This window comes from Hemitrygon akajei, chromosome 22, assembly GCF_048418815.1.
Source record: "Hemitrygon akajei chromosome 22, sHemAka1.3, whole genome shotgun sequence".
Classification (NCBI taxonomy): domain Eukaryota; kingdom Metazoa; phylum Chordata; class Chondrichthyes; order Myliobatiformes; family Dasyatidae; genus Hemitrygon; species Hemitrygon akajei.
Genome location: NC_133145.1, coordinates 11,807,378 through 11,826,362, shown reverse-complemented (window position 1 = coordinate 11,826,362; position 18,985 = coordinate 11,807,378). Strand labels below are relative to the sequence as shown.

The following is an 18,985-nucleotide window of genomic DNA, read 5'->3' as shown; positions in this document are numbered from 1 at the left end:
GTTGGCAGTCCAGTCTAGCTTCTCGTCTAACTGTACTCCCAGATACTTGTAGGTCTTAACCTGCTCCACACATTCTCCATTAATGATCACTGGCTCCATATGAGGCCTAGATCATAATTCATAAAGTCTTCAGAGGTACTGATATATTTTCACATTCTGTAGATTTGGTGACTTGGCGAGATACCTTATCTCCTCAGATTCCTAATGATATGTGGCCGCGGGCATACCTTCTTTGCGATTGCATCATTATGTTGGGCTCAGGATCGATCGTCTGAGATGCTGATGGGGTTATGTTAATTGCCCTACATCAAACCAGGCTAAGCTACTTGCACTATTGTGAGTGAAAACACAAAATGCTGGCAAGAACTCAGCAGGCCAGACAGCATCTATGGGAGGAGGTAGTGACGACACTACCTCCTCCAGTAGACGCTGTCTGGCCTGCTGAGTTCTGCCAGCATTTTGTGTTTTTATTTATTTCCAGCATCTGCAGATTCACTCGTGTACTATTGTGAGTGAGTTCAGTGAACCTTGTACCAGACTGATTTTGTCACGTAGCCCATTAAACATGTCATATGTGGGTTTGATCTAACAACAATTTGGACATTAGTGTATTCAGAGTCAGCCCTGACAAAATTAATTTTGGAAGTCAGTGTTCTGTGTCTTTAGATCAGTGAATGACTTTGTCCCAGCAAAGGAGATTCCACATTCAGAAGTGTCTCCCACTGTAAAAGCAAAGAAAACATTATTTGTTCAAAAGATTGAAGTGTATCACTAATTTGCCGAAATGCCATTGGGCAGCACTTTGCAGCGTCCCGCTCTTGGCCAATGGGAAGAGAGCATTGCCGGAAGTGGGCGGGGCTGCCCGGTTCTGATTGACAGGTCGTTAGCAGCGCAATGGCGGAGCCTGGAGAGCGTGTGGCCCGAGCGGTTCTGGAGGAAGCGGTGCAGGCTTTCCGCCGCCTTTATCCCGACTGCGAGCCCAGCATCGCCGTGGCAGCTCCGGGAAGAGTAAATCTAATTGGAGAGCACACCGATTACAACCAGGGGTTCGTGTTACCCATGGTGGGTCTGGGTCAAGGAAATGGAGAACAGAGTGGTCACAGGCAACTGGAGGGAGGCGGGGGCGGGGCGGAGCGGAGGGAGTTGGCGGGGAGGGGTGGAGGCGGTTGGCAGGGAGGGTAGCGGAGTGGAGGGGGTTGGCGGGGTGGAGGGAGTTGGCGGGGAGGGGTGGAGGCGGTTGGCAGGGAGGGGAGCGGGGTGGAGGGGAGCGGAGTGGAGGGGGTTGGCGGGGTGGGGGGAGGGGAGCGGGGTGGAGGCGGTTGGCGGGGTGGGGAGAGAGGGGGAGGGGTGGAGGGGGTTGGTGGGAGGGGAGAGGGGTGGAGGGGGAGGGGGTTGCGGGGAGGGGTGGAGGGGGAGGGGGTTGCGGGGAGGGGTAGAGGGGGTTGGTGGGAGGGGAGCGGGGTGGAGGCGGTTGGCGGGGAGGGTGGAGGGGAGCGGGGTGGAGGGGGTTGGTGGGAGGGGAGAGGGGTGGAGGCGGTTGGCGGGGAGGGGAGAGGGGTGGAGGGGGAGGGGGTTGCGGGGAGGGGCGGAGGCGGTTGGCGGGGAGGGGAGAGGGGTGGAGGGGGAGGGGTGGAGGGGAGCGGGGTGGAGGCGGTTGGGGTGGAGGGGGTTGGTGGGAGGGGAGAGGGGTGGAGGCGGTTGGCGGGGAGGGGAGAGGGGTGGAGGGGGAGGGGGTTGCGGGGAGGGGTGGAGGGGGTTAGGGAGGGGCGGAGGCGGTTGGCGGGGAGGGGAGAGGGGTGGAGGGGGTTGGTGGGAGGGGAGAGAGGGGGAGTGGGTTGCGGGGAGGGGTCAAGGCGGTTGGCGGGGAGGGGTGGAGGGGGTTGGGGAGGGGAGGGGTGGAGGCGGTTGGCAGAGAGGGGTGGAGGGGGTTGGTGGGAGGGGAGGGGGTTGGAGGGTGGGGAGGGGAGAGGGGTGGAGGGAGTTGGCGGGGAGGGGAGTGGGGTGGAGGGAGTGTAGGGGAGTGGGGTGCAGGGAGTTGGCTGGGGAGGAGGGAGTTGGCAGGTAGGGGGAGCAGGATTTGGCACGGAGCGAGGAGTGGGGGAGGGAGTTGGCAGATTGGTGGGGGAGAGAAGCGGTTTGGGTTGAGGCTGAAGGGGCAAGGTTGAGGGGAGAGGAGTTGAGGGGAGTGGAGTGAGTGGGAAGGGAACAGGAGGGACGAAGGGGTAGGGGTTGAAGGAGGGGGTAAGGCAAGGTTGGTGGGGAGATGGTGAAAATGTGGGTGGGGAGGGAGCGCATGGGGAGGGTAGTGGAATGGGGAGCTGGGAATGACGTGAAAGAGGAGAGTTTGGAGGTTGAGGGAGGGTGTGAGGAGGGGAGACGGGGCAGAGTGGTGGGGCGAAGGGGTGATAGAGGAGTGGTGATAGGATAGAGGGTGGAGTTGTAGGTAAGCAGGTGAGAGTTTGATGAAGGAGGGTGAAGGAGGGACAAACCTGGGGAGGAGTTATATGAATGATGGGGAGGGGTGGACTGTCGGGGAAATGGAGGGTGGAGTAGGTGGTGGGCTGCAAGGGTTTTGGTGTGGGGGGGAGGGAAGCAGTGAGGGGCTGTGGGAAGGGACGAGGCAGAGAAGAGGGGGTGAGTATGGAGAGGGTGTAAGGTGCAGGGATGGGACAAGGGAGGTGGTGGGATGGTAGGTGAGGGTGGGGTATGGTGGACAGGGGAGAGGAAGGGGCTAGAAGCGAGAGGGGAGGGATGAGGGTGTGGGGAGGGGAGGTGGGGATGTTCACGAAGTGCTGGGCAGGTGGGAGGGTAGGGATGTGTATGGTTGGGGTGTAGGAAAATATGGCAGGTGGAGGAGGGATGAGGATGAGAAGGGTGGGGAAGATGGGTGTTTTTCTGGTTTGGGAGAGGGTTGATGGAGTGGGCAATGACTTAGGGGATACAATGCAAGAAGGTTTGTATGGGGGAGGGAATCAAGTGAGTGGATTTTAAAGGAGGGCATCAGTGGTGGGGAAATGTTGAGGAAGATGAGGGGTACAATTTCAAGTGGTGTAGGGGTGGGGATAGAGGGTTTGAGGAGGAGATTGATGGAGGGTGGGGAAAGGGGAAGGAAAGGCAGACATCACGGAGGTGACAATGAAAGGGGTAGGCGCATGGTAGGGAGGAAGGCGGGCTTGGGAGATAGAGGAGGAAGAGGGCAGTGGAATGGAAGGAGAGCAGAACAGAGCTCTGGACTGGCAGAGGGATTGTTGAATGGAGCGGGGGAAAGGAAGACAAGCCCACCTGTGCTGGGTTTTGAAGACAGTCTGTGATGACCCGTTTGTCCCTCAGGCTCTCCCAATGGTCACTGTGGTGGTTGGGTGCCAAAGCACAGATGGAATAATTTCGCTATGTACTTTGGCAAAGGAAGCAGATGACCCAAAGCAACTGGAATTCCCTGTGCCCTCGGAGGGAAACCCTTTGGTCCCAGGGTTACCTAAGTGGGCCAATTATGTGAAGGGAGTTATTCAACATTACAGGGGTAAGGCAGCACCCATGCCTAAACATTTCATTGTGAAATATTCTATTGTGTGGTGTGGTGTGGTGCTACTGATTCTTTCAAACTTAGAGGATATAGAATAGGGTAATGGTTTAGAGATTTAGTGGGGGGGGGGGGGAATTTTGCGGGACTTTTGTCACCCAGGGGGTGTGAGTATGTAAGAGTGTGTGGTGGTGTAGAATCACTGACTGTATTTGGGAAGTGTTCTTACCAGCAGTTGAATCAGGCATCACACACAATGCTGCAGGAACTCGGACAGTATCTACCGAGAATAGTACAGCTGACGTTCCGAGACGAAACCCTTCGGCAGAACTGGAGAGAAAAAATGAGTAGATTTAAAAGGTGGGAGGAGGGGAGGGAAAGGAGAAACGTGAGATGGTAGGTGAAACCAAGAGGGGGAGGAATGAAGTGAAGAGCTGGGAAGTTGATTGGTGAAAGAGAAGGGGAGTGTAGGAGAGGACAGGTGGCCATGGAAGAAAGAAAAGGGGGGAGGAGCAGCAGAGGGAGGTGGTGGGTAGGGAAGGAGATAAAGTGAGGAGGAAAAGGCGAAGTGGGGGGGGGGGGGAAATTACCAGAAGTTTGAGAAATCGATGTTCATGCCATCAGGTTGGAGGCCACCCAGACAGAATACAGGGTGTTGGCCTCATCATCACTTCCTTGAACTAAGCATAGAAGGTTACAGGCTCAGTGTTGAACTTACCAACGAGCTAATTCATATAATGGCAGAGAGTACTTACTACATTGTTTATCCTGATCCGGGAACTAGTTCCCAAGGTGGTGCCATACCCTGTAAACTCCAGCCCAAACTCTCTGCTTCCTTCTCTCCTGCTTCTCTGTAGATGCTGTCTGAGCTGCATCTGTATTTTATTTCCGATTTCCAGCATCTGCAGTTGATCATTTCACTTGGGGAATGGATGGATTCAAAACCCGATAGTTCAGGGAATAACTGGGTAGTATAACATCGATGCCTCAGAGCAGAAGAGAATCAAGTGAGGTATGGTGTGGTCGATGAAAGATTAAAAGACGATCTTGTGGAGAATAAACACCTGCAGTTCACCCAGTTCCACCAATTACGAACACCCCACCCACTCCTATGTCTTTATATTTTGTGTGACTGTCTGTATCTACAGATGCTGCTTGTTCTGTATTCTACCAACAGTTTGCTTTCCATATCAGTATTAACTAGTCAAACTGGATGGTTTAGTTCTGTGCTGGAATATTATTTGTACAAGAAAGGCACTTGCTTTAATCGTATTTATCTAAATTGGTTTATTACATGCCCCAAGATTAGTGAAAAACCTGTCTTGCATACAGTCCATCTGTACCTTTCGTTATAACAGCACATTGAGGTAGTTCAAAGTAAAAGTTACAGAGAGAGTGCGCTCCAGGCAGACAGGAAGGTGCCCAGCCGTACTGAGGTAGATTGTGAGGCCGAGCCACTGTGGGACTTTTCAATAGATTTATAACAGTCGTGCTTGAGCCTGGTGGGAGGTGCTCTCAGGCTTTTGTTCCTTCTGCCCAGTGGGAGGGGGAGTAGAGAGAATACCCAGGGTGGGTGGGGGTTTGATTAAGTTAGCTGCTTTACCACAGCAGCAAAAAGTGCAGACGGAGCTCATGGAGGGGAAGCTGTTTTCCATGATGTGCTCAGTTGTGGCTGCAGCTTCCAGCTGTTTCAGTGCAGTTACGGTGTGGGTGTGATGCCAGCACTGTGCCACAGCTGGATCACACTGATTCAAGGTTTTCAGTACTTCATGTATTTTCTGAGTAACTTCAACTGTCAATTGCACTTGATAAAATGTAAGTAAAAGGAAGGACTAATTAATCTGTTAATCACAGTGTTGATTACAGGAAGGATATGTGTATACATAACAAGCTTCAAGGTAATTGAAATATATTGCAACTTGGCCGATAACCACCCTTAAACTAAGTTCATGATCATACAGCAACAATTACTGCAATGCAGGAGGCCATTTGATCCGTCAGCTTCTAGAAGAATCCTTTTCTCACTCCGCCCATCCTTTTGTTGTGTGAGATCCATTAAAGCAGTGTGGGCAGACTGAGGCACCATTTAATTACCTATCCCTTGTTGCCCTTGAGAGGGAGATGGTGATCTGCCTTCTGTAACCAGTGTGACCCTTTTAAGGTGTGGGTATACCCACAATATTGTTAGAGTGTTCCAGAATTTTGACCCAGCAACAGTAAAGGAATGGCGATATATTTCCAAGTTTAGGATGGTGTGTACCTTGGTGGCAACTTCCAGGTGGTAATGAAGGGCTCTTGTTGCTCTTGACCTAGCTTGTTGTGGCGGTGAGTTTGAAAGGTGTCATCCGAGGTGTTTTGCTGAGTTACTGCGGTGCCTGTTGCTACGATGTGAATGATTGTGGAAGGGGTGCTCAGTAAGTCAGCTGCTATGACAGACAGGCATAGGGTTTCGTTACAGCCGCACCAACCAAGAATAGTGCAGAAATATAGCAATATAAAACTATGAATAAATCATGCCGTGGAAATAAGTCCAGGACCAGCCTATTGGCTCAGGGTGTCTGACACTCCGAGGGAGGAGTTGTAAAGTTTGATGGCCACAGGCAGGAATGACTTCCTATGACGCTCAGTGTTACATCTCGGTGGAATGAGTCTCTGGCTGAATGTACTCCTATGCCTAACCAGTACATTATGAAGTGGATGGGAGTCATTGTCCAAGACGGCTTGCAACTTGGACAGCATCATCTTTTCAGACACCACCGTCAGAGAGTCCAGTTCCACCCCCACAACATCACTGGCCTTACGAATGAGTTTGTTGATTCTGTTGGTGTCTGCTGCCCCAGCACACAACAGCAAACATGATAGCACTGGCTACCACAGACTCATAGAACATCCTCAGCATCGTCTGGCAGATGTTAAAGGACCTCAGTCTCCTCAGGAAGTAGAGACAGCTCTGACCCTTCTTGTAGACAGCCTTAGTGTTCCTAACAGATGAGATCATTGAACGTAAATTGTCTGTAGTTCTGATCCTGTCCTGGTTAATTTCTCCCATATCTGCTATGTAACTCTCTCACCTCATCCAGAGATGTCTTTGATGTTATTGGACATTCCCCACCCCTTCCACCTCATCATTCTCTGTCCATTGTTGTTCTGCTTCTAATCTGAATCCTCTGGTACTATAGTCACCCATTCTGCTGGTAGGTTTCTAACCCTGTGCTTGCCCACAATCACATTTATAGACAATAGGTGCAGAAGTAGACCATTCGGCCCTTCGAGCCTGCACCGCCATTCTGAGATCATGGCTGATCATCTACTATCAATACCCGGTTCCTGCCTTGTCCCCATATACCTTGATTCCCCCATCCATAAGATACCTATCTAGCTCCTTCTTGAAAGCATCCAGAGAATTGGCCTCCACTGCCTTCTGAGGCAGTGCATTCCACACCCCCACAACTCTCTGGTAGAAGAAGTTTTTCCTTAACTCTGTCCTAAATGACCTACCCCTTATTCTTAAACCATGCCCTCTGGTACTGGACTCTCCCAGCATCTGGAACATATTTCCTGCCTCTATCTCGTCCAATCCCTTAATAATCTTATATGTTGCAATCAGATCCCCTCTCAATCTCCTTAATTCCAGCATGTACAAGCCCAGTCTCTCTAACCTCTCTGTGTAAGACAGTCCTGACATCCCAGGAATTAACCTTGTGAATCTATGCTGCACTTCCTCTACAGCCAGGATGTCCTTCCTTAACCCTGGAGACCAAAACTGTACACAATACTCCAGGTGTGGTCTCACCAAGGCCTTGTACAAATGTAAGAGGATTTCCTTGCTCTTGTACTCAATTCCCTTTGTAATAAAGGCCAACATTCTATTAGCCTTCTTCACTGCCTGCTGCACTTGCTCATTCACCTTCAGTGACTGATGAACAAGGACTCCTAGATATCTTCGTATTTCTCCCTTACCTAACTACACCGTTCAGATAATAATCTGCCTTCCTGTTCTTACTCCCAAAGTGGATAACCTCACACTTACTCACATTAAACGTCATCTGCCAAGTATCTGCCCACTCACCCAGCCTATCCAAGTCACCCTGAATTCTCCTAACATCCTCATCACATGTCACACTGCCACCCAGCTTAGTATCATCAGCAAACTTGCTGATGTTATTCTCAATGCCTTCATCTAAATCGTTGATGTAAATCGTAAACAGCTGTGGTCCCAATACCGAGCCGTGGCACCCCACTAGTCACCACCTGCCATTCTGAGAAACACCCATTCACCGCTACCCTTTGCTTTCTATCTGCCAACCAGTTTTCTATCCATGTCAATATCTTCCCCCCCAATCTGATTTTACCCACCAATCTCCTATTTGGGACCTTATCAAATGCCTTCTGAAAATCGAGGTACACTACATCCACTGGATCTCCCTTGTCTAACTTCCTGGTTACATCCTTGAAAAACTCCAATAGATTAGTCAAGCATGATTTGCCCTTGGTAAATCCATGCTGGCTTGGCCCATTCCTATCACTGCTATCTAGATATGCCACTATTTCATCTTTAATAATGGACTCTAGCATCTTCCCCACTACTGATGTTAGGCTGACAGGATGATAATTCTCTGTTTTCTCCCTTCCTCCTTTCTTAAAAAGTGGGATAACATTAGCCATTCTCCAATCCTCAGGAACTGATCGTGAATCTAAGGAACATTGGAAAATCATTACCAATGCATCCGCAATTTCCAGAGCCACCTCCTTTAGTACCCTAGGATGCAGACCATCTGGACCTGGGGATTTGTTAGCCTTCAGTCCCATCAGTCTACTCATAACCGTTTCCTTCCTAATGTCAATCTGTTTCATTTCCTCTGTTACCCTATGTCCTTGGCCCATCCATACATCTGGGAGATTGCTTGTGTCTTCCCTAGTGAAGACAAATCTAAAGTACTTATTAAATTCTTCTGCCATTTCTCTGTTTCCCATAACAATTTCACCCAATTCATTCTTCAAGGGCCCAACATTGTTCTTAACTATCTTCTTTCTCTTCACATACCTAAAAAAGCTTTTGCTAGCCTCCTTTATATTCCTGGCTAGCTTGCGTTCGTACCTCATTTTTTCTCCCCGTGTTGCCTTTTTAGTTAAGTTCTGTTGTTCCTTAAAAATTTCCCAATCATCTGTCTTCCCACTCACCTTAGCTCTGTCATACTTTTTTTTAATGTTATGCAATCTCTGACTTCCTTTGTCAACCACTGTGGCCCCTTTCCCCCCTTTGTAATCCGTCCTTCTCCGGGGGATGAACTGATTTTGCGCCTTGTGCATTATTCCCAAGAATACCTGCCATTGCTGTTCCACTGTCTTTTCTGCTAGGCTATCTGTCCATTTAACTTTGGCCAGCTCCTCCCTCATGGCTCCATAGTCTCCTTTGTTCAACTGCAACACTGACACCTCCGTTCTGCCCTTATCCTTCTCAAATTGCAGATAAAAATTTATCATATTATGGTCACTACCTCCTAATGGCTCCTTTACTTCAAGATCGCTTATCAAATCTTGTTCATTAAGGCATCAATAAAAAATGGGAAGGGGACTTTAGCCCCGTGATGCTCTGCCTGAAAAGGTGACAACCAGATTCAAGAATAACTTTCAGAAGGCTAGAAATAAATCATTTTGAAGAAGAAAAATTTGAAGGTGAAGCCAATCAAGGTCTTTCCAAGACCTGGATCAGATAAAATAAGTCAAAGCACGTTATGAGTGTTAAGTCCAATGAACCCTATCAAATGTCTTGTTCACCAACATGGGCTACTGATGCCTTGACTGCTTATGAAACATTATATGTACCTATGCCTCCACTCTGAACCAGCTGCCTGGTGTAGTTATTATTACAGTTCCAGGCCAGGCATTCTGGCTACTTGTGCTCAAAGAAGAAAAAAATTCTCGTGTTCAGATCCCTCCATGATGCGGCCTAACACATCAAAACTTTTGCTGAATTCTATTTCTCGGGTAGTTCCCCTCTGTCAGTCAAGATGAAGCTTGGATGTGATGGTCAGTCGCAGTGGGGTTCCTTACATTCAAAGGGATTAGATGTGCCTTTTACATTAAAAGAGGTCGAAGAAGTTCTAGGATCACTTCAGAGTAATAAATCTCTGGAAGATGGTTTTCCGCCTGAATTTTACAGAAAGTTTAAAGATTTATTAATTCCTCCTTTTATGGAGCTAATACACCAAGCGGAAAGAACGCATAAACTTCCAGAATCTTTTTCACCAGCAATTTTAATAGTATTGCCAAAAAAACAGATCTTTTAAAGCCAACATCATATAGACCTATTTCTTTGTTGAACACAGACTATAAAATAATAGCAAAGATTTTATCTAATAGATTATCTAAATACCAAAATTAATACACATGGACCAAATGACTTATTAAAAATAGACAATTGGCAGATAATGTAACTCAGTTACTTAACATAATTCATTTGGCACAAAAGAGGGAAGAAATGAGTGTGGCAGTTGCTTTGGATGCAGTAAAAGCATTTGGTAGATTGGAATGGGATTTTTTATTTAAGGTATTAGAAAAATATGGAATAGGAGTATCTTTTATAAAATGGATTAAAACCTTAAATACTAACCCCAAAGCTAAAGTGGTGACAAATGGCCAAATTTCAACAACATTTCAGTTAACAAGGTCAACTAGACAAGGTTGTCCATTATCACCTGCTTTATTTGTGTTGGTGATAGAACCATTAGCTGAATTAACTAGAACTGACTCGGATATTATGGGTTTCAGAGTTAATCAGGAGGAATATAAGATTAACTTATTTGCTGATGATCTGATTTATCTAACTAACCCATTGCATTCGTTGCGTAAATTATCTTCTAGATTGGAAGAATATGGGAAAATATCAGGGTATAAAATAAATTGGGATAAAAGTGAAATTCTGTCCCTTACTAAAGGAGATTATAGCCAATGTCGATTAATAACTCAATTTAGATGGCCGATAAATGGTATAAAGTATTTAGGTATAAGAGTTGATAATGATATAAAGAATTTATGTAAATTAAATTATTTGCCATTATTGAAAAAAATTCAAGAGGATCTTGATAAATGGATGATGTTACCAATAACATTAATAGGTAGAGTCAATGCTGTAAAAATGAATATATTCCCTAGATTACAATATTTATTCCAAACACTACCAATACAATTACTGCAGAAGTTTTTTCAAGAGTTAAATAAATGTGTGAGGAAATTCCTTTGGCAAGGTAAGATGTCAAGAATATCGTTGGAAAAATTGACATGGAAATTTGACCTAGGACCAAATTTTAAGAATTATTACAAAGCAAATCAACTTAGATTTATTGCATCTTTTTTTGATGAAGATAAACCGGCATGGATTGGAATAGAATTAGAGAAAATAGGAGAAAATATACCAGAAGATTCTATATATATATATGGGAATCTAAATGGATACGGGAAAAGAAAGAATCTCCTATACTAAAGCATTTGATTGATTTATAGAATAAGATAAATGTTGATGATGAGATAAAGAAATCTTTATTAGCAAAGAGACCTTTAATTCAAAATAAACGTATTCCTTTTACAATGGATAATCAACTTTTATATAACTGGTTTCACAAAGGGATTAGATATATAGGAGACTGTTTTGAAGGAGGTAATGTCATTTGACCAATTAAAGAATAAATATAAAATATCAAATAACACTCTTTTCTGTTATTTACAATTAAGGGCTTATTTAAGAGATAAGCTGGGTCAAACAATGTTATTGCTGAAACCTAATGAAATAGAAACTTTAATTCATAAAGGAAAAATTAAAAAAAAATTCTGTTACGTATAATCTGATTCAAAAACAGGCAAATAAGGAATTCATAAGTCAAGACAAAAATATTAAATTGATGAAACAAGTTGGTCAAGATTATGTCTTGACAGTATGACAAATACAATAAATGTTCGACTAAGATTAGTACAATATAACTTTTTACATCAAATATATATTACACCACAAAAAATAGATTAAACTCAAATTTATCTGATCAATATTTTTGATGTAATCAAGAAATTGATACTTTTTTACACTCTACTTGGTCTTGTTTTAAAATTCAACCTTTTTGGACAAATTTAAGAGTTTTACTGGAACAAATTATTGGAATACAACTTCCACATAATCCAACATTATTTTTACTAGGCGATATTGAAAGGATAAAATTGAAATCCAAATTGAATAAATATCAGAAAGAATTCATAAAAATTGCATTGGCAGTAGCCAAAAAGGCTATTGCAGTTACTTGGAAATCGGATTCATACCTTGTTGCCCTTGAGAGGGAGATGGTGATCTGCCTTCTGTAACCAGTGTGACCCTTTTAAGGTGTGGGTATACCCACAATATTGTTAGAGTGTTCCAGAATTTTGACCCAGCAACAGTAAAGGAATGGCGATATATTTCCAAGTTTAGGATGGTGTGTACCTTGGTGGCAACTTCCAGGTGGTAATGAAGGGCTCTTGTTGCTCTTGACCTAGCTTGTTGTGGCGGTGAGTTTGAAAGGTGGCATCCGAGGTGTTTTGCTGAGTTGCTGCGGTGCCTGTTGCTACGATGTGAATGATTGTGGAAGGGGTGCTCAGTAAGTCAGCTGCTATGACAGACAGGCATACTTTATTGATCCCGAGGGAAATTGGGTTTCGTTACAGCTGCACCAACCAAGAATAGTGAAGAAATATAGCAATATAAAACCAGAAATAATTAAATAATAAGTTAATCATGCCAAGTGGAAATAAGTCCAGGACCAGCCTATTGGCTCAGGGTGTCTGACACTCCGAGGGAAGAGTTGTAAAGTTTGATGGCCACAGGCAGGAATGACTTCCTATGATGCTCAGTGTTGCATCTGGGTGGAATGAGTCTCTGGCTGAATGTACTCCTGTGCCTAACCAGTACATTATGGAGTGGATGGGAGACATTGTCCAAGATGGCATGCAACTTGGACAGCATCCTCTTTTCAGACACCACCGTCAGTCCAGTTCCACCCCCACAACATCACTGGCCTTACGAATGAGTTTGTTGATTCTGTTGGTGTCTGCTACCCCAGCACACAACAGCAAACATGATAGCACTGGCCACCACAGACTCGTAGAACATCCTCAGCATCGTCTGGCAGATGTTAAAGGACCTCAGTCTCCTCAGGAAATAGAGATGGCTCTGACCCTTCTTGTAGACAGCCTCAGTGTTCTTTGACCAGTACAGTTTATTGTCCATTTGTATCCCCAGGTATTTGTAATCTTCCACCATGTCCACACTGACCCCTTGGATGGAAACAGGGGTCACCGGTGCCTTAGCCCTCCTCAGGTCCACCATCAGCTTCTTAGTCTTTTTCACATTTATCTGCAGATGATTCTGCTCGCACCATGTGACAGTTTCCCACTGTCACCCTGTACTCGGCCTCATCTCTCTTGCTGATGCATCCAACTATGGCAGAGTCATCGTGGCCTGTAGAATTCAAGTTGAGGTTTATTGTCGCAGGCATATATACACAGAGCATTAGTTAGACTCAACTTTATTGTCGTCGTGCCGAGTACAGATACAAAGCCAATGAAATGCAGTTAGCACACGAGTGAATCTGCAGATGCTGGAAATAAATAAAAACACAAAATGCTGGCAGAACTCAGCAGGCCAGACAGCATCTATGGGAGGAGATAGTGACGACGTTTCGGGCTGAAACCCTTCATCAGGAGGTTTCAACTCCTTGATGCATCCTTGATGCTTTTCACCCTGCCCAGGCAACGTTTATGGTATAAGTTCTCAATGGTGGGCAATTGGATGCCGATAATCAACTGGGCAGTTTTCACCACCTGCTGGAGTGCTTTGCGGTCTGATATAGGACAATTGCCATACCACACTGAGATGCAGTTGGTGAGTATGCTCTCAATGGTACAGCGGTAAAAGTCCGTCAGTATCCTGGGACAGAGGTGAGCTTTCTTAATGCTCCATAGGAAATAGATGTGCCTTTTTGATCAGGATGGAGGAGTTCAGGGACCAGGTGAGATCCTCAGAAATATGGACACCAAGGAATTTGAAGCTTGATACACACTCCACTGATGTAGATGGGGAAGTGAGAGTGGCTTCTAACATGTCTGAAGTCCACAATGATGATCTTGGTCTTCTAGGTGTTAAGGGCCAGGTTGTCGGCACACCACTCGGCCAGGTGCTGGTCCTCGTCCCTGTAGGCCGTCTCGTCATCCCCTCTGATCAGGCCAACCACCATGGTGTCGTTTGCGAACTTGATTATGGAGTTAGAACCGTGTACAGGAAAGCAGTCATAGGTGAAAAGGGCCATGCTGTGAAAATGAGCTTTTTGCAGCTGCTGTATCAAACTTCTTGATCATCATTGAAGCTTTACTCATCTGGTCAAATGGAGACTATTTCATCAGACTCCCTACTTGATCCTTGGACAGGAGGTGAGATACTTGATGCAAGATCCCAGGCTCTGACCTTTTGTAGCCATATTATATGTATACCTATTCTAGTTCTGCTGCTGGTCATCTGGTAAACCTGCACCCACCCCACTGCCAGCCGGGATATCAATGGTGGGGGTTTCACTGACGCAGAATGTGAGGAGAGAATGGCTGGATTTCTTTTACTGTTGGATATTGACACCGTCTGGAACTTCTGTGGTGTGAATATAACTGGCCACCAATCAGCCTGGGCCTGGAGATTGTCCAGGTGTTGTGGTTGTGGAGCGCTTCCATACCTGAGGAGTTGTGACTGGTGCTGAAGGTAATTGGACATCCCTTCTTCTGATCCTGTGATTTAAGGAAGGTCACAGATGAAGCTACTGAGGATGGTTGGGTCCAGAACCACCCAGATAAGTTGGTAGGTCAAATATGATGGCAGAATATAGTATTAATGGTAAGACTCTTGGCTGTGTGGAGGATCAGAGGGATCTTGGGTCTGAGTTCATAGGACACACAAAGCTGCTGCGTAGGTCACCTCTGGTTAATAAGGCATATGGCATATTGGCCTTCAACCATGGGATTGAGGTCAAGAGCCGAGGGGTATACAACTGTATAAGATCTTGTGGTCAGACTTCACTTGTAGCACTGTGCTCAGTTCTGGTCAGCTCACTACAGGAAGGATGTGGAAGCCATAGAAAGGGTGCAGAGGAGATTTACAAGGATATTGCCTGGATTGGGGAGCATGCCTTATGAGAATAGGTTGAGTGAACTTGGCTTTTTCTCCTTGGAGCGACGGAGGATGAGAGGTGAGCTGATAGAGGTGTAGAAGATGATGAGAGACATTGATTATAGTCAGAGGCTTTTTCCCAGGGCTGAAATGGCTGCCACAAGAGGGCACAGTTTTAAGGTGCTTGGAAGTAGGTACAGAGAAGATGTCAGGCGTAAGTGGTGAGTGTGTGGAATGGGCTGCCGGCAACAGTGGTTGAGGTGAATATGATAGGGTCTTTTAAGAGACTCTTAGATCGGTATATGGAGCTTAAAAAAGTATAGGGCTATAGGCAACCCTAGGTAATTTCTAAAGTAAGTACATGTTCAGCACAGCATTGTGGGCCTATGTTGTATTGTAGGTTTTCTATGTTTCTAACACCCTGAGGAGCAGAGATGGCCTATGGTTGATGCGATTGTTGTAGATAAACCAAAAGCAGCATCGAATGTCCATCAAGTTTGATTTAACTGCAGCATGTGTTGCTTTTTGCTCCACTTGTAAAGTTGTTCTTTGTTGTGTCCGTGTAGCGGGCTCACTCACTGGCTTCAAAGCAGTAGCAGCAAGTAACGTCCCATTCGGTGGAGGGCTTTCCAGTTCAGCATCCTTGGAAGTGGCCTTCTACACCTTCCTACAACAGGTTTGTCCAGGTGAGTATGCAGAGCTGCTTTGTGAATGTTGGGGCTTTCGACACAAACTTACTGTCTTTTCACTTGCAGAGATGAGCAATACTCAAGGACACTGTTTACCTCACTCTAATTGTTACGATTGAATGCAGGAGTTCCTTAAACTGCCTAATTTCCTCAATGAACTTCCTGATCAGTCATGACTAATTTCTGAACTTCACTGTATCCGACCAGATTTTGGAATGGATTGTGCAGTTTTCTAAAGATAAGTCATTGCTAGTGTTGTCTGGACTAGAGGTCATGCCTCCAAAATCCACCTAAGTCATTGCTAGTGTTGTCTGGACTAGAGGTCATGCCTCCAAAATCCACCAGAAAAATGTGTTGAATTGAGGACGTGTGCTGTCAGGAAAATGACTGTGAAACCAGTGCTTGCTGTCATGCACTTATTCTTCTGACAGCATCTCAGTTTAAAAGTTTTCATCTTTGTTTTGAAGTCTGCTCATGAGCACAGTACTGTCGTGGTACAGTGGTGGGCAGCAGTTAAGCTACCAAAGCCCCAAATTCAAATCCAGCTTAGTTGGATAGAATTTGGTTAATAATCTGGGGATTTACAAATGATGACAAGAGCCCAACTGGATTGTTTGAAAAGACAGTCTGGTTCACTAATGTACCTCAGGAGGAAATGTATCATCTGAATTATTATCACTGACTTGTATAATGTGAAATCTGTTGTTTTGCACCAGCAGTACCCTGCAAAAATGTAAAAATTACTATAAATTACAAAAACAAATAAATAGTGGAAAAAGGGAGGGGAAGAAGCTGTTTCTGAATTGTTGAATGTTCCAGCTCCTGTCCTGCCTTTTGCAACTCCAGAGTCATTGTCTCTTCATTGTACTTTGAAAACACTTGGCAAGCCCTCAGTTCAAAGGTGATTAAGAGTGGGAAATAATGCCTTAATCCTTAAAAGTGAATTTATAAAAAAGACATTCAAACATGGGGGTCTTTCACCCCTGATCATATTAAATGCTAGGGCAGGCTTGAAAGGCCAGGTGGCTTGTTCCTCCTGTCTTCCCGAAAGCTGCAACAGAATTGCTCGGTCTCCTAAACAGACCTGAGCATAAAATCTAGACTGACTGCCCTGTGTTCTGCTCTTTCATAATACGATTTTTATTTAACTACTTGCAAATACTGGATATTTGAAATAGAAACAAAAATACATTTGAAGCACTTAGCAAGTCAGGCAGGATCTTTGTAAAGTGAAGCAGTGCTGATGTTGTAAATTCAGGATATTTCATCGGAACTGGGCAAAGCCGGTGTGCGTTGAGCTGTTTGCATCCTCCATAGAGCCACCTGATTAAGAGCTGAACGCGGGTGGTAAATGAGAGGAAATGACTAAAGGAACCATGTTAAACCTGTGGATTGCAGGCCAAAGTTGCTGCTGAATCTGAAACTAATAGTTGGCAGATTAGAGGGTGTTCATGGAGAAGTTAATAATATTACAGATAAATAATCTGATAGAACCAGCCAGTTATAATGAAAAACAACTTACCTAGAATTGTTATATTTGCTACGGACTCCAGAGAGCTGCAGCATTCCCAGATTTAAAATAAGATGCTATTCTTCAAACTTGTGTTGGGCTTTGTTTATAAAATGCAGGAGGGAACAGATAGCTAGGTATTTGGGAGTGTGGGATGGAGGCTTCATCCGATCATACACATTCCTTTTGTACTGTCCATCCCAACCTCATCCTCTGCTACTCCAAACTGATTTGATTTTCTCTTTTCCCTCCTCCCCAGTTCTGTTGAAAGGTCTTTCATCCAAAGTATTCTGTTTCTGTCTTTACATGTGCCTACTAACCTGCTGAATATTTCCAGCATTTTCTGTTTTTTTCACTTTAAATGCAGCCTTATTAATAGCTACATCCAAAGAAAGTAGCAAGTTGTTGCTTTCAGAGAGCACCAATGTATTTTCTAATGTAGACTTTGAAAGAGCAGTTTGGTAAATGGGGCCTTTGGACTTGGGTTGAGGGTGTAAAGTGTCCACTACTGTGCACTGAGTAGAGAAGATAGCATAGTCTGCCAAGACAGAAGAAACATCATCTTGGTATATTCTGCTCCATCTATGCGCCTGACTACATTTTAAATTTCTGACCATCAGATGATGGGGATTTGGTGCAGAAGGCACTGACTTGCCAGAAAGCAGAGCATACTTTTGCTTCCATGCCCTGTGGAATCATGGACCAATTCATTTCAGTGATGGGGGAAGCTGGTCACGCCTTACTGATCGACTGCAGGTGAGCAGAGAAAGCATTTGTACCCAGGTAGTCTGTGGCCTCTGATCACTGGCCATAGTGTTAACCCAGGTTTAATGCCAGAGCACTAGTGGGTTAATGTTCCATCCTAGTGGTGGAGCACAGAGATCTGGCATTCCAAGATTGAGAACTATCACTGGCATCAGATATTTAAATGGACAATGAAGCCATGTACACTAGCTCATTATTTTTCTTTTTTTGCTCTTTTTGCATTACTTATATATATATATATATTTCTTATTAGTTTAAAAAATTACTTATTACAATGTACTGCTGCCGCAAAACAACATATGCCAGAGATCTTCACAGAGGGATCAGAAATGGAGAGATTGAGCAATTTCAAGTTCCTGGTGTCAAGATCTCTGAAGGCCTCACCTGGTCACAACATATCGATGCAGCTACAAAGAAGGCAAGACAGACAGCAGCTATATTTCATTAGGAGTTTGAAGAGATTTGGTGTGTCACCTTAAACACTCAAACTTCTATAGATGTACTGTGGAGAGCATTCTGACAGGCTACATCACTGTCTGGTATGGGGGGGGGGGGGGGGGGCTACTGCACAGGACCGAAAGAAGCTGCAGAAAGTTGTAGAATTAGTCAGCTCCATCTTGGTTACTAGCCTTCGTAGTATCCAAGACATCTTCAAGGGTTGGTGCCTCAGAAAGGTGGTGTCCATTATTAAGGACCCCCATCACCTAGGGCATGCCCTTTTCAGATTCAGTTTATAGTCATTTAAAAATCACAAATGCAATGCAGTTAATATCTCCTGACTCAGTGTGACTTCACTTTTGTAAAGGTTTCTAAAAATTCAGGAGTGTTTCCTCACTTAAATATTTAATACCATTTCTGGGGTTTACAGCTGAGAACTTAGTTCATCGAGATTGTGCTGCTCCCTAAATCTTGTGTTGTGACTTCACTCCAGCCTCTTGCTAGGATGTTATCTTGGTGTGGATGTACAGTTCCTTTCCGGTGCCTGAGCTGAGCTCTGGCAGCTGCTTAGAGCCTCAACAGCTAGTTGAATGATGTGGAATTCAGTCATGGTTTCAGCTCATCAACCCAACTCATCACTACCTTTCCTTAAAAATCTCAGAACTCACCTGCAATAAAACAGAAAAATACTGGAAGTGTTCAGTAGTTCAGGCAAAGGACGATTAGATCTGTCAATGGGATCACCCATCGTCTCGTCCTCTTTCCTCTAAACACCGCCTTGGCTTGAATTTGAAATTCACTGTGATCAAACAAACACCCTTCTATCAACAGCGGTGCTGGCTAGAAGGGCTGAATGGCCTACTCCTGCACCTACTGTCTATTGTCTTTTC

At 45.1% G+C, this 18,985-nt stretch overlaps 1 protein-coding gene across 1 annotated transcript in view; it reads left to right on the top strand.

Annotated features, from left to right (window-relative positions):
- Positions 1-862: 862 nt before the first annotated feature.
- The window catches only part of galk1 (galactokinase 1), a 46,497-nt gene continuing 28,374 nt past the window's right edge, over positions 863-18,985 (top strand). Inside the window, exons 1-4 of the mRNA XM_073026697.1 lie at positions 863-1,062; positions 3,331-3,520; positions 15,260-15,379; positions 17,513-17,648. Coding sequence (XP_072882798.1) covers positions 895-1,062; positions 3,331-3,520; positions 15,260-15,379; positions 17,513-17,648 — 614 coding nt within the window. The 5' untranslated portion in view covers positions 863-894. The remainder of the gene's footprint in view (positions 1,063-3,330; positions 3,521-15,259; positions 15,380-17,512; positions 17,649-18,985) is intronic.